General features: G+C 39.4%; 1 protein-coding gene across 1 annotated transcript in view; it reads right to left on the reverse strand.

Annotated features, from left to right (window-relative positions):
- NCOA7 (nuclear receptor coactivator 7) overlaps positions 1-16,723 on the reverse strand; it is a 431,441-nt gene that overhangs the window by 369,821 nt on the left and 44,897 nt on the right. Inside the window, exon 2 of the mRNA XM_053710717.1 lies at positions 5,072-5,190. Coding sequence (XP_053566692.1) covers positions 5,072-5,121 — 50 coding nt within the window. The 5' untranslated portion in view covers positions 5,122-5,190. The remainder of the gene's footprint in view (positions 1-5,071; positions 5,191-16,723) is intronic.

Below are 16,723 nucleotides of genomic sequence, written 5' to 3' on the forward strand. Positions count from 1 at the left end.
TAAAATATACAAATTCTCAATAATTCACATGACTGCTGTGATGTCAGGAAGTAATTTAAAGGGATATAAAACAGTCTGTTTAATTATTGTAATACAATTAAAACGCACTAGTGGGTTCATTACAATATTTATTTTTCATAATTTTAAAATAATTTTACCTTTTACTTCTTTTTTTTTCAACTTTATTTAGGGTCCATTGCTTCTTTTTACTGCCCCACAATGGTGACATGGTTTCTACAGGAAAGCAAAGGAGCAGCTTTTCCTTTGTAGTGTTGCTAGGAGACACCATAAAATAGGTGCAGTCAGTTTACTGCCCATGCTCAGTAGAGTACCTTTGATGCAAAGATCATGTGACAGTAGAATTTAAGTTCTGTGAGGGTAGCTCTGTTATCTAGCTGCAGACAATGTTGGTTATGCAAAACTGTGGAATAGGCATTAAAGGGATTATCTATCTGTTTTACTAAAAACAAAAATTATAGAAGACTATCCCTTTAAATATTTAAAAAGTTCACACTGCGGCTATAAACATCATTCTCAAAAGCTTACAGTCAAGACTGGTGGGCGGCCTGATTGCATGGAGGCGCAAACTAATGCTCTGTGAGATGAGGGGCTTGCTACATCTTCCATGGCGTCACCCCCTTGGCGAGCAGGGTTAATATCTCTGGGGCTCTTTTTTTGTACGGGGACTGGAGGCTGGTGAGGGGAGACTCCGGAGGAAAGCCAGAGTGAAGTATATTCCTCCTCCCTCCCTCGTCCCGGTGTTGCATAATTTCAGTGTTACTTGTCAACAATCTTAGCATCCTCTTCTATCTGGTCTGCAGCTCCTAGATGTTTGCTCTGTTAAAACTAGTGATGTCCAGTTCGTGAAAAAAAATGTTTTTTTGAACTGGTTCTTTTCAATGAACTGTATGAATCAGTTCACCAGACTGAACTGATTATTTTGAAAAAGTTCACTTCTTGAGTCAGCAACAGCTCTGGTAATCCTTTGCAATGAATCACTCAGTTAAATGGATACTGAAGCCAAATTTTTTCTTTCATGATTCAGATAGAGCATGCAATTTTAAGCAACTTTGTAATTTACTGTTATCAATTTTTCTTCATTCTCTTTGTATCTTTATGTGAAAAAGCAGGAATGTAAGCTTACAAGCCGGGCCCATCTTTGGTTCTGCACCTGGGTAGCCTTGCTGATTTGTGGCTAAATGAAGCCACCAATCAGCAAGCGCTACCCAGGGTGCTGAACCATAAATGGGCCGACTAATAAGCTTACATTCCTGCTTTTTCACATAAAAATACCAAGAGAACGAAGGAAAATTGATAAAAGGAGTAAATTAGAAAGTTGCTTAAAATTGCATGCTCTATCTGAATCATGAAAAATTGGGTTCAGTATCCCTTTAACAGTACACTGATTCAAAGATTAGGTCACTAAATGCACCTTAAATTAACCCTTCCTGTCCCCTACCATAAATACTCCTCACCATAAATTACTCCTAAGGACCCCTGTTAACCCTAAAATGTCCCTAAATTAACCCCAAATATTGCTGTGGAGCTCTGAGATAATAGTTAATATGTTAATGTGAATGTATTATAATACCTATTTGGTAAATAAAGCGGGTATCACGTCCCTGTGTATGATCATGGATAACCAGCCTTTTGTTAGATTTGCAAATATAAGGCAAATTAAAAAACAGTTCATAGAAAAGAGTATTTGCCTAAGATTCACAAATCTGACAAAAAAGTGGTTACCCTTAAGTTATGAGAAAGAAATAGATCTAACTCTAAGTTGTGTGTGAGGACAGTCAGACAGTGACTCAGGAACCATATCGGCGGAGCGTTTGTAATAAGAGAATCTACGGCTCTGCCCCACTCAACACTTTCCCAGCAAGTGAAATGATGAATTAAATGAACTGTCCTAAATGAACCGATTCATCAAGATGAATCGGACTTCCCATCCCTAGTTAAAATTTGGGAGTGAAAGAGCAGTCCACAAGGGGAGGTGGCCTTTGGGCACACATCTGGCTATAGGGTCAGGCACGGACTGGTCCCAGGGGAAGCATAACAATTCCCAAAGCTGCAGTTATTGCTTTAATCTGGTTGCCGATCTCCTTTGAGAAATTTTGTTTAAGGTGGGTATGAGTAGTCAGTAGCCCTGGATGACAGCAGAATTTCCCCCCACATTATTCCTGCAGAAGTATAAAAGAAATTGAATGCAACCTTCTTGTGAACTGCTGGTGCAATACCGCCCCCTGAAGATTCGCAGCCAATCGGCCGCTAGCAGGGGGTGTCAATCAACCCGATCGTATTCGATCGGGTTGATTTCTGTCCGCCGCCTCAGAGCAGGTGGACAGGTTATGGAGCAGCGGTCTTTAGACCGCTGCCAGGCTCGCCGGAAACACGGGACATCAAGCTCCATACGAGCTTAATAAATTGACCCCTTTCTCTCTCATATGCTTTCTACTTAGTTTTACTTTTTTGTGTGGTAATAGTGCCTATATAATTATGTCTGTTGGGTATGTGAAATATAAAAGAATGACAATTATTTTTTTACTCTGAAACACAATTGATCTGCGTGATTTTTGTAGACAATTATTATTTTTGAACACTATTTTAACCCAGCTACAGCTAAAGATCTGATGAGGATCTCCTTCAGATTAGATTTTTGTTAAAGGGGCCAGAAAGTCATTAGTATGTAAGACACTTTGCAATGCAAAGTATGTTAAAAACCTGCTGCTTTAGCCTTTTTAACATTTAATTAGCAGGTTGCAGAGGCACGCAGGTGCTGATTGGCTGCATTGTAGATATGCCAGTCAGCACTAGTGTGAGAGTAGAAAACTGTGTGGAGAGAGTGCAATGAGTGATAATATTTGTCTGTACAGCTCCAGCATAGTACCAAGCATTGTGTCCCTTCATACAAAGCAGCCAGGCTGTGCTGCATCAAGATAGAAGGTTTTATTTTGTGTGTTTTTATGGCAGTCAAGGAATTTAAAGTAGTTTTCTATTTCTATCACAAAGTGGTTAGTTTATTGCTGTGGCAGTCAATATGGGTAAACTCACAGCTTTGTGTGATGCTAGTACAATATGATAAAAAAAAACATTAAACACAATCTTACAACTCCCCTTCACCCTCCTATCTATTCCCTCCCCACTATCAGTTCTGTGTCCATTTTAAACAACTTTCCAATTTGTTTCTTTTATCTAATTTGCTTTAGTCTGTTAGTATTCTTTGTTGAAGAAGCAGCAATGCACTACTCGGAACTAGCTCTATGCACCGAGTGAGCCAATATCATGAGGCATATCTGTGCAGCCACCAACAGCATGTGCTAATCTTTAAAAGACAAATACACCTACCATATGCTAGGATGCTACCCTTGAATGGAATATATAGTATCACAACAGTTTTGAAAATACTATGTGAAGAGGATATTCACGTAAATGGCAATATCACATAAAGATTTAACAAAGAGATAAAAATTTGATTTGCCTCATTGTTAAATAATGTATTCTTGAATAATATGTATCAACTGATTATTATATTGTACTACTTTCTAGTAAATTATCAAATAAAACCAGGTGGTGATGGTGGACTTACACGCACTAAATTTGAGGTTAATTGGTTGAGAGATTTTGGAACTATTACTTTTTAAAAATTATACTTTTCAATGTTAAAGTGAATGGAAAGTTTAATGAGAAAGTGCCCAGTTTCTAAAAATACTCTTAAAAACAGGGGCCGTTTACTTCATTAAACTTTACATTTAAGTGTTTCTTAAAAATACTTACCTTTTTCCTTATGACAGCAGACCGGCGTTCTTCCTCCCGCAGCGCCTGCTGTACTTAGCACAGCAATGACGAATCCGGCTTCCTTCAATCATTGCGTGCACCCTAAGGCGTCCAGCTGGTGAGGCCACGCAATAATTGAAGGAAGACGGATTCGGCATTGCTGTGCTAAGTACAGCAGGCGCTGCGGGAGGAAGATCGCCGGTCTGCTGTCATAAGGAAAAAGGTAAGTATTTTAAAAAAAACATACACTTAAATGTAAAGTTTAATGAATGAAAGTGCCACTGTTTTTATGAATATTTTTAAAAAGCGGGCACTTTCTCATTAAACATTCACTTTAAACCAATGCTTAAAACGACATGCTCTAATTGATTACAGCGTGTACTTTTTGCAGTAGTGAGCCTAGATAACTCACAAACGGGTTAAACACATAGGTGCAGTCTCACTCGGGATGTGCAAGTTTTGCAGCTTATGAGAAAGACAATAGCCAGTGTTTGGTGGGGGTGATGAGACTGCACCTCCTAGGTGGATCACCATCAGTGTGCTGCCTGAGATCTGCAATGCATACAGTTCAAAAGTGGGACGCTGCCTATGTATTTAATCCCATTGCTATTTAGGCTAACTAATGCAAAAACTGCATCTTCCAATGTATTATGTCCCTACAACAAAAACCACTAGTTTTCATTCTCAAGTAGGTACTTGTTTGCTGAAAAAAATCAGTAATTGCCTCATTGCTGATGCCAAGCAGACCTCCCCACACTACCCGGAGAGCACCTGGGACCAGGAGACTAGGGTCTGACTAAGGACAGTGACTTGTTGTCACTCCAAATACTGTACTATCACTGCACGCACAAACCCCTAGTTGTTACTACAAGCAAACTACTGTCACTGCACACATGGCATACTCACTACACGCACTGCACCCTTACTGAGCACATGCAGCACCCTTACTGCACACTTATTAAAAAAATAAGAAACTTATCAGTTACCAATAATACTATAAAAAGCATCCAAGCTCCAAAATTTTAATAATATAATTTAATATATTATTCAGTGGTGGAGTTTAATATTTTTATGAATGGATTTTGAGATTTATATATATATGTATATATATATATGTGTGTGTGTGATATATTCACTAGTAAATAAATTATTAATATCAATAATAACAGCAAAAGCACTGTCATTTTTCAATTGCATATATTGATCAGTTCTCAGAAGATAAAAGCTTAAGAACATGATTAAATCAGGTACTAAGATATTGTTGCATAATTTATAAATCTGTAAGTGAATCACTTACCTTGCAAAATATCCAGGTCGTCTGTCTTTCTTTTCTTCCTTGTTGTCCATGATAGAAGCTATGTGATGAGCAGGTATGTCTCCTGTTAGTTCCTCATGTCTGCAGGTCTTGCTCTTGTGCTACAAATAATAGAAGACAGCACGTTTATATGCCAGACTCTACACAGTGTGTGACCGTGACATACACTGTGTCTCATTACAGATGGGGCAATAAACTTTATTACAGAGGTTGGGTCACTTGTACTAACATTGTGCCAGGAAAAAAACATAACCACGCCATCATTTTAACTTCCATACACAAAGGGCATAACTGTTTATAAAATGTTATATACTATTGAGGGAAAGAGGATATTTTTCTAACTGAAATACTGAATACAATTTCAGATTGTGTTACTTATTATTGTATGTTTTTATAATTATTTTTACTAAACACCAACATCATTACAGAAGACCAAGGAAATGTTGGGAGGTATGTTGTATATTTGACATCATTATTATTGTTTTATAATTTGTACATTCTCATAATGTGTGATTCTGATTATTTTTCCTGTATTTTTTTCAATTTCTTCAATTTTAAAGAACACATTGAGGCCTAGATTACAAGTGTAGCGCTATTGATATCACGTGGTGCGTATCAATCGTGTTGGCTTGGGCTAAGATTACTGCACAATCTGATATTACAAGTCCATGGTACAATAGGAATACCAGCTAAACATCGCTCAAATTACCAGTTGTGACTTATGCAATACATAACAGTGCTGAAATAATTAGCATGACTGGAGACCTGAAGTAAAGTGTAAGGGCTCAAAGATGTATATAAAGTATATAAATATGTGTGTATATTTGTATGTGAGTAAGCATATATGTGTATGTATGTGTACATACACACAGACATATAAACACTTTGGCCTCTAGTTATCAACGTGTCTACTCACCTGCCATCGCCGGCCCCAATACGCCCGCCTAAGCTCGCCTACCATCGCCGCCACGGACCTGAAAAATCTCGCCAAAGTTATCAATAAATCTGTCAAAAAGCCGCGCACCAAGTACGGGGCGATGAGAAGCGGACTGTGATAGTTATCACTCATCCGATCTCGCTGCTCTTCTGCTTTTTTTACAGTTTTATTGACAAGCTGTCACTAAGCACCCACACTAACTATACTGTTCTACCCCCTATACCGGCGCCCCCGGAGCCCCCTGCAACTAAATAAAGTTATTAACCCCTAAACCGCCGCTCCTAGACCCCACCGCAACTCTTATACATGTATTAACCCCTAAACCGCCGCTCCCGGAGCCCACCGCCACTCTAATAAACTGATTAACCCCTAAACCGCCGTTCCCGGACCCCGCCGTCACCTACATAATACCTATTAACCCCTCTCCTGCCCCCCACTATACCGCCGCAAAATATAATAAATTTATTAACCCCTATCCTGCCGATCCCGTACCCCGCTGCAACTAAATAAATTGTTTAACCCCTAAACCGCCGCTCCCGGACCCCGCTGCCACCTATATTAAACGTATTAACCACTAATCTGCCCCCCCTACACCGTCGCCACCTATAATAAATTTATTAACCCCTATCCTGCCCCCCCTACACCGCCGCAACTATAATAAAATTATTAACCCCTAAACCTAAGTCTAACCCTAACACCCCCCTAACTTAAATATTAATTAAATACATCTAAATATTATAACTCTTATTAACTAAATTAATCCTATTTAAAACTAAATACTTACCTTTAAAATAAACCCTAATATAGCTACAATATAAATAATAATTATATTGTAGCTATCTTAGGATTTATTTTTATTTTACAGGCAAATTTCAATTTATTTTAACTTGGTACAATAGCTATTAAATAGTTAATAACTATTTAATAGCTACCTAGTTAAAATAAAGAGAAATTTACCTGTAAAATAAAAACTAACCTAAGTTACAATTACACCTAACACTACACTATACTTAAATAAATTATTCCTATTTAAAACTAAATACTTACCTGTAAAATAAACCCTAAGATAGCTACAATGTAATTAATAATTACATTGTAGCTATTTTAGGATTTATATTTATTTTATAGGTAACTTTGTATTTATTTTAGCTAGTTAGAATAGTTATTAAATAGTTAGTAACTATTTAATAACTACCTAGCTAAAAGAAATACAAAATTACCTGTAAAATAAATCCTAACCTAAGTTACAATTAAACCTAACACTACACTATCATTAAATTAATTAAATAAATTACCTACAAATAACTACAATTAAATACAATTAAATAAACTAACTAAAGTACAAAAAATAAAAAAAATAAGTTCCAAAAAAAAAAAAAAAGTTACAATCATTTAAAAAATATTACAACAATTTTAAGCTACTTACACCTAATCTAAGCCCCCTAATAAAATAACAAAGCCCCCCAAAATAAAAAAAAATGCCCTACCCTATTCTACATTAAAAAGTTAACAGCTCTATTACCTTACCAGCCCTAAAAAGGGCCTTTTGCGGGGCATGCCCCAAAGAATTTAGCTCTTTTGCCTGTAAAAAAGAAATACAACCCCCCCAAAATTAAAACCCACCACCCACATACCCCTAATCTAACTCAAACCCCCCTTAAATAAACCTAACACTACCCCCCTGAAGATCATCCTACCTTTAGCCGTCTTCAGCCAGCCGACCACCGATGGAACAGAAGAAGACATCCGGAGCGGCAGAAGTCATCATCCAAGGGGCGCTGAAGAAGTCTTCCATCCGATTGAAGTCATCATCCAAGGGGCGCTGAAGAAGTCTTCCATCCGATTGAAGTCAACATCCAGGCGGCGTCTTCAATCTTCATCCTATCAGCCAATCGGAATTCGAGGGACGCCATCTTGGATGATGTCACTTAAAGGAACCGTCATTCGTCGTTCAGTCGTCGGTGGAAGAAGATGGCTCTGCGTCGGCTCGTCTGAAGATGGCTCCGCTCCGGATGGATGAAGATTGAAGACGCCGCCTGGATGTTGACTTCAATCGGATGGAAGACTTCTTCAGCGCCCCTTGGATTATGACTTCAATCGGATGGAAGACTTCTTCAGCGCCCCTTGGATGATGACTTCTGCCGCTCCGGATGTCTTCTTCTGTTCCATCAGTGGTCCGCTGGCTGAAGACGGCTAAAGGTAGGATGATCTTCAGGGGGGTAGTGTTAGGCTGATTTAAGGGGGGTTTGGGTTAGATTAGGGGTATGTGGGTGGTGGGTTTTAATGTTGGGGGGGTTGTATTTCTTTTTTACAGGCAAAAGAGCTGAATTCTTTGGGGCATGCCCCGCAAAAGGCCCTTTTAAGGGCTCGTAAGGTAATAGAGCTGTTAATTTTTAATGTAGAATAGGGTAGGGCATTTTTTTTTATTTTGGGGGGCTTTGTTATTTTATTAGGGGGCTTAGATTAGGTGTAAGTATCTTAAAATTGTTTTAATATTTTTTAAATGTTTGTAACTTATTTTTTTATTTTTTGTAACTTAGTTTCTCTTGCAAGGTGTATCCAGTCCACGGATTCATCCTTTACTTGTGGGATATTCTCATTCCCTACAGGAAGTGGCAAAGAGAGCACACAGCAGAGCTGTCCATATAGCTCCCCCTCTAGCTCCACCCCCCAGTCATTCTCTTTGCCGGCGAGTGATCCAACCAGTTCCAATCGTGGAACAAGGGCTGGGTTTTTACTCAAACCTGTTTGTGGTTCCCAAAAAAGAGGGAACTTTCAGACCCATCCTGGATCTAAAAATTCTAAACAGATTCCTCAGAGTCCCATCATTCAAAATGGAGACCATTCGGACAATCTTACCAATGATCCAGGAAGGTCAATATATGACTACCGTGGATCTAAAGGATGCATACCTACACATTCCTATCCACAAAGATCATCACCAGTTTCTCAGGTTCGCCTTTCTGGACAAGCATTACCAGTTTGTGGCTCTTCCTTTCGGCTTAGCCACTGCTCCCAGAATTTTCACAAAGGTGCTAGGGTCCCTTCTGGCGGGGCTAAGACCGCGGGGCATAGCAGTGGCGCCTTACCTAGACAACATTTTAATTCAGGCGCCGTCTCACGGGTGGAAGGTGAACATCAAAAAGAGTTCTCTTTCCCCTCTCATAAGGGTTCCCTTCCTAGGGACTCTAATAGACTCGGTAGAAATGAAAATATTTCTGATGGAGGTCAGAAAATTAAAACTCTTAACTACTTGCCGAGTTCTTCATTCCATTCCCCGGCCATCTGTGGCTCAGTGCATGGAGACAATTGGATTAATGGTAGCGGCAATGGACATAGTCCCTTTTGCTTGGACACACCTTAGACCACTGCAGCTATGCATGCTCAAACAGTGGAATGGGGATTATGCAGATTTGTCTCCTCAAATTCAGTTGGACCAGGAGACCAGAGATTCTCTTCTCTGGTGGTTGTCTCAGGACCACCTGTCTCAGGAATATGTTTCCGCAGGCCAGAGTGGGTCATTGTAACGACCGACGCCAGTCTGTTAGTCTGGGGTGCGGTCTGGGACTCCCTGAAAGCTCAGGGCTTATGGTCTCAGGAAGAAACGCTTCTCCCGATAAACATTCTGGAACTGAGGGTGATATTCAACGCTCTTCAGGCATGGCCTCAACTAGCTGTGGCCAAATTCATCAGATTTCAGTCGGACAACATCACGACTGTAGCTTACGTCAATCATCAGGGGGGAACAAAGAATTCCCTAGCGATGACGGAAGTAACCAAAATAATCAAGTGGGCGGAGGACCACTCCTGCCATCTCTCAGCAATTCCCATCCCAGGAGTAGACAACTGGGAGGCGTATTTTCTAAGTCGTCAGACTTTCCACCCTTGGGAGTGGGAACTCCACCCGGAGGTATTTGCTCAGCTGACTCAGCTATGGGGCACTCCAGAATTGGATCTGATGGCGTCCCGTCAGAACGCCAAACTTCATCTCTATGGGTCCAGGTCCCGGGACCCCAAGGCGGTATTGATAGATGCTCTATCAGCGCCTTGGTCCTTCAATCTGGCTTATGTTTTTCCACCGTTTCCTCTCCTCCCGCGTCTGGTCGCCAGAATCAAGCAGGAGAAGGCTTCAGTGATTCTGATAGCGCCTGCGTGGCCACGCAGGACTTGGTATGCAGACCTAGTGGACATGTCATCTGTCCCACCATGGACACTGCCAATGAGGCAGGATCTTCTAATACAGGGTCTGTTCAAGCATCCAAATTTAGTTTCTCTACGTCTGACTGCTTGGAGATTGAACGCTTAATTCTATCAAGCGTGGGTTCTCTGAGTCAGTTATAGATACTCTGATTGAGGCTAGAAAGCCTGTTACCAGGAAAATCTACCATAAGATATGGCGGAAATATCTTTGTTGGTGTGAATCCAAGGGTTACTCATGGAGTAAGATTATGATACCCAGGATATTGTCCTTTCTCCAAGAAGGATTGGAGAAAGGATTGTCAGCTAGTTCCTTAAAAGGACAAATATCTGCTTTGTCTATCCTGTTACACAAGCGTCTGGCAGAAGTACCAGACGTTCAAGCGTTTGCTCAGGCTTTAGTGAGAATCAAGCCTATCTATAAACCTGTGGCTCCGCCATGGAGTTTGAATCTAGTTCTTTCAGTTCTTCAAGGGGTTCTGTTTGAACCTTTACATTCCATAGACATTAAGTTATTATCTTGTAAAGTTTTGTTTATGGTAGCTTTCTCTTCTGCTCGAAGAGTTTCAGAATTATCTGGCTTACAGTGTGATTCACCTTACCTGGTGTTCCACGCAGATAAGGTAGTTTTGCGTACCAAGCCTGGTTTTCTTCCTAAAGTTGTTTCTAACAGGAATATTAACCAGGAAATAGTTGTTCCTTCTCCGTGTCCTAATCCATCTTCGAAAAAGGAACGTCTTTTACACAATCTTGATGTAGTTCGTGCTTTAAAGTTCTATTTACAAGCAACTAAGGATTTCAGACAAACATCTTCCTTGTTTGTTATCTATTCTGGTAAGAGGAGAGGTCAGAAAGCGACTGCTACCTCTCTTTCCTTTTGGCTGAAAAGCATCATCCGTTTGGCCTATGAGACTGCTGGCCAGCAATCTCCTGAAAGAATTACTGCTCATTCTACCAGAGCAGTGGCTTCCATATGGGCTTTCAAAAATGAGGCGTCTGTTGAACAGATTTGTAAGGCAGCGACTTGGTCTTCACTGCATACTTTTGCCAAATTTTACAAATTCAATACTTTTGCTTCTTCGGAGGCTATTTTTGGGAGAAAGGTTTGCAAGCAGTGGTGCCTTCCGTTTAAGGTACCTGTCTTGTTCCCTCCCTTCATCCGTGTCCTAAAGCTTTGGTATTGGTATCCCACAAGTAAAGGATGAATCCGTGGACTGGATACACCTTGCAAGAGAAAACAGAATTTATGCTTACCTGATAAATTACTTTCTCTTGCGTTGTATCCAGTCCATGGCCCGTCCTGGCATTTAAGTCAGGTAAAAAAAAAATTGTTTAAACTACAGTCACCACTGCACCCTATGGTTTCTCCTTTTTCTTCCTAACCTTTGGTCGAATAACTGGGGGGTGGAGCTAGAGGGGGAGCTATATGGACAGCTCTGCTGTGTGCTCTCTTTGCCACTTCCTGTAGGGAATGAGAATATCCCACAAGTAAAAGATGAATCCGTGGATTTATGAGGTAAGCATAAATTCTGTTTTTTTTTATTTTTTGTACTTTAGTTAGTTTATTTAATTGTATTTAATTGTAGTTATTTGTAGGTAATTTATTTAATTAATTTAATGATAGTGTAGTGTTAGGTTTAATTGTAACTTAGGTTAGGATTTATTTTACAGGTAATTTTGAATTTCTTTTAGCTAGGTAGTTATTAAATAGTTAACTATTTAATAGCTATTCTAACTAGCTAAAATAAATACAAAGTTACCTGTAAAATAAATATAAATCCTAAAATAGCTACAATGTAATTATTAATTACATTGTAGCTATCTTAGGGTTTATTTTACAGGTAAGTATTTAGTTTTAAATAGGAATAATTTATTTAAGTATAGTGTAGTGTTAGGTCTAATTGTAACTTAGGTTAGTTTTTATTTTACAGGTAAATTTCTCTTTATTTTAACTAGGTAGCTATTAAATAGTTATTAACTATTTAATAGCTATTGTACCTAGTTAAAATAAATTGAAATTTGCCTGTAAAATAAAAATAAATCCTAAGATAGCTACAATATAATTATTATTTATATTGTAGCTATATTAGGGTTTACTTTAAAGGTAAGTATTTAGTTTTAAATAGGATTAATTTAGTTAATAAGAGTTATAATATTTAGATGTATTTAATTAATATTTAAGTTAGGGGGGTGTTAGGGTTAGACTTTAATAATTTTATTATAGTTGCGGCAGTGTAGGGGGGGGCAGGCTAGGGGTTAATAAATTTATTATAGGTGGCGACGGTGTAGGGGGGGCAGATTAGGGGCTAATACGTTTAATATAGGTGGCGGCGGGGTACGGGAGCGGCGGTTTAGGGGTTAAACAATTTATTTAGTTGCAGCGGGGTACGGAATCGGCAGGATAGGGGTTAATAAATTTATTATAGGTGGCGGCGGTATGGGGGGCATGATAGGGGTTAATAGGTATTATGAAGGTGGCGGCGGGGTCCGGGAGCGGTGGTTTAGGGATTAATCAGTTTATTAGAGTGGCGGTGGGCTCCGGGAGCAGCAGTTTAGGGGTTAATACATTTATAAGAGTTGCGGCGGGGTCTAGGAGCGGCGGTTTAGGGGTTAATAAATTTATTATAGGTGGCGGCGGTATCGGGGGGGCATGATAGGGGTTAATAGGTATTATGAAGGTGGCGGCGGGGTCCGGGAGCGGCGGTTTAGGGGTTAATCAGTTTATTAGAGTGGCGGTGGGCTCCGGGAGCAGCAGTTTAGGGGTTAATACATTTATAAGAGTTGCGGCGGGGTCTAGGAGCGGCGGTTTAGGGGTTAATAACTTTATTTAGTTGCGGGGAGCTCCGGGGGCGCCGGTATAGGGGGTAGAACAGTATAGTTAGTGTGGGTGCTTAGTGACAGCTTGTCAATAAAGCTGTAAAAAAGCCGAAGAGCAGCAAGATCGGATGAGTGATAACTATCACAGTCCGCTGCTCATCGCCCCGTACTTGGTACGCGGCTTTTTGACAGATTTATTGATAACTTTGGCGAGATTTTTCAGGTCCGTGGCGGCGATGGTAGGCGAGCTTAGGCGGGTATATTGGGGTCGGCAATGGCAGGTAAGTAGACACGTTGATAACTAGAGGCCTTTGAGTCAAACACCTTGTCATATACTATATCACTTTAAAACAATGTTAACACAACTTAATTGAAATAGTTTTGTTCTTCACTCATTTAAATATAAATATATATTATACAAGGTAGGAATAGCGCATTCAGTCCAAACGCTGGTAATAGATAAAAAATTCTAAATTTTATTTGTTCAGGTTAAACAAACAAGAGCTTTGGCAGTTTAAATCTCGCAAAATGCTAAGAGACAGGAGAGACTATGCTGCTAAGCAGGTGTATAAATGGACACATGAGGACTTTTCTACTTACCTGCATTCGCCGGCCCCAATACGCTCGCCTAACATCGCCGCCGTGGACCTGAATGCGTTCGCCAAATTTATCAAGAAAGCTGTCAAAAAGCCGTGCACCAAGTACAGTGCGATGAGCTGCGGACTGTTGTTAACTGACAGTCATCGATCTAGCTGCTCATCGGCTTATTCGCAGCTTTCTTGCTAGCCTGTCACTAAGCACCCACACTATACTATACTGTTTTACCCCCTATACCGCCGCACCCGGAGCCCCCGCAACTAAAGTTATTAACCCCTAAACCGCCGCTCCAGGACCCCGCCGCAACTATAATAAATATATTAACCCCTAAACCGCCTCTCCCGGATCCCGCCGCAACTATAATAAATATATTAACCCCTAAACCGCCGCTCCCGGACCCCTCCGCCACGTACATTATACCTATTAACCCCTAATCTGCCGCCCCTATACCGCCGCCACCTACATAAAGTTATTAACCCCTATCCTGCCGATCCCGCAACTAAATAAATATATTAACCCCTAAACCGCTGCTCCCGGAGCCCACCGCCCCCTTACATTACATTTATTAACCCCTAATCTGCCCCCCCTATACCGCCGCCACCTAAATTATATCTATTAACCCCTAAACCTAAGTCTAACCCTAACCCTAACACCCCCCTAACTTAAATATTATTTAAATTAATCTAAATAAATATTCCTATAATTAAATAAATGATTCCTATTTAAAACTAAATACATACCTATAAAATAAACCCTAAGGTAGCTACAATATAACTAATAGTAACATTGTAGCTATTTTAGGGTTTATTTTTATTTTATAGGCAAGTTTGTATTTATTTTAACTAGGTAGAATAGTTACTAAATAGTTATTAACTGTTTAATAACTACCTAGCTAAAATAAATACAAATATACCTGTAAAATAATACCTAACCTAAGTTACAATTACACCTAACACTATACTATCATTAAATACATTAAATTAATTAAATACAATTACCTATGGAGAGACAGAGTTACCATCAGTCCTACAAGAACCTCAAATAGAGGAAACAACAAGAATAACATAACAACAGTCAAAAACCGAGGAGGCACCGAAAATACCAACAAGAAAAAAACCCACAGAGGCGGACGGGGCAAAAGCAAGAAAAGGAGGATACAAACAGCAACCAATCTATACCAAAAAGAATTTCAAAATGAACTCACAAAAAACATATGTAACGAGATCACAAGGACAGAAGAATCTAAAATACATATGATAGAGAACTAGTGTAATTAATCTCTTAAATTCTGCATTGAATGATCCTCAGATACAATTATTATCTAAAGGCCTTAATTTTGTACCATCAAATCAGTTTTACTTGTTTGAGACAATTCTTGACGTTCAATTTATACGCAAGATTACATTACTTAAACATTTCTATGGTACAACTGATTTGGTGACACAAAAGGACTCTAAACCTGATCAACACATTCAAGCTGTGACATCTGATTCACTGTCCTTTTCAGATTGGTGTACAGCGGTAGATTTACAATACATGTTGAGGGATAACATCTCAGAAACCAACACATATCATGATAATCCAACTAAAAATAAAAACAAGAATAAGGGCCATTTCTATTCTGTACATACAAGGACAAAAGCTATTGATGTCTTTCAAAAAACAGTTGAAGACCAACTAAGGGCTTTAGATGAGAAAACAACTAAAAAGAAAAAAAATACACATTCTAACTTATCCTACAAAGAGAGGCAAGCCATAAAACAATTAGAAAATAATGTAAATATAACGATTAGATCGTCCGATAAAGGAGGAAATGTTGTCGTTCTAAACACCTCTGATTACATAGCAGAGGCTGAAAGACAGCTAAAAGACAGTAATGTATATATTAAGCTAAAAGAAAACCCTACATAACTTTACAGAAAGGAATTGGTACACATAGTACAGATAGCAAAGTATAATAACATTCTAGGAATGTTAAGCAGTGAAAGTCTTATCCCACTTTGCCCTATTACACCGGTTTTTCATTTATTTCCAAAGATTCTAAAAAATCCGGTTAATCCTCAAGGTCGTCCTATCATTGCGGGAATTGATTCCCTTAATGAACCATTGTCTGAACTGGTAGATACATACTTGCAGCCTCTAGTTAGACAATTGCCTAGTTTCATTCAGGACACTACTGACTTATTAAACAAATTGAAACAAGTGGAATGGAAAGCCACATATAGATTTCTTGTAGTGAATGTGTCATCACTATATACCTCTATTATACACACAAAATGCAATGGAATCTATGTTTGATTTGTATGGCAAATTTGAATCTATGACCAAACAATTTTTATTGACAGCAATAGAATTTCTTCTAACACACAATTTTTTCATGTTTCAATGTGACTTCTATCTGCAGAGACTTGGGACAGCTATGGGGGCGAAATTTGCCCCCTCTTATGCCAATCTCTTAATGGGATGGTGGGAGCTGTCCCACATCTTTGCAGATAGAAATTCCTTTAAAAATAAAATTATACAATACTATCGGTACATAGACGATCTGTTTTTTATCATTGATGGAAATGATGATGAAGTGAAACAATTTTGTGATTATTTGAATTGCAATGAGTTTGGTATATCATTTATTGGGGAATGTGACACTAAATCTATCAATTTTTTAGATTTACAAATTAAGGGAGATCACATGAAAGGACAGATTGACACTACACTACACAGAAAATCTACAGCTGGAAATACAATTTTGGAATTTAGTTCCTGTCATCCTAAGCATGTAGTTAAGGGAACATTACAACCCACCACCCACATACCCCTAATCTAACCCAAACCCCCCTTAAATAAACCTAACACTAAGCCCCTGAAGATCTTCCTACCTTGTCTTCACCTCACCGGGTATCACACCGATCCGTCCTGGCTCCGATATCTTCATCCAACCCAAGCGGGGGCTAGACATCCATCATCCGACGGCTGAAGAAGTCCAGAAGAGGGTCCAAAGTCTTCATCCTATCCGGGAAGAAGAGTAGATCCGGACCGGCAACCATCTTCTTCCAAGCGGCATCTTCTATCTTCATCCGATGAGGACC

Source organism: Bombina bombina, chromosome 4, assembly GCF_027579735.1.
Source record: "Bombina bombina isolate aBomBom1 chromosome 4, aBomBom1.pri, whole genome shotgun sequence".
Classification (NCBI taxonomy): Eukaryota; Metazoa; Chordata; class Amphibia; order Anura; family Bombinatoridae; genus Bombina; species Bombina bombina.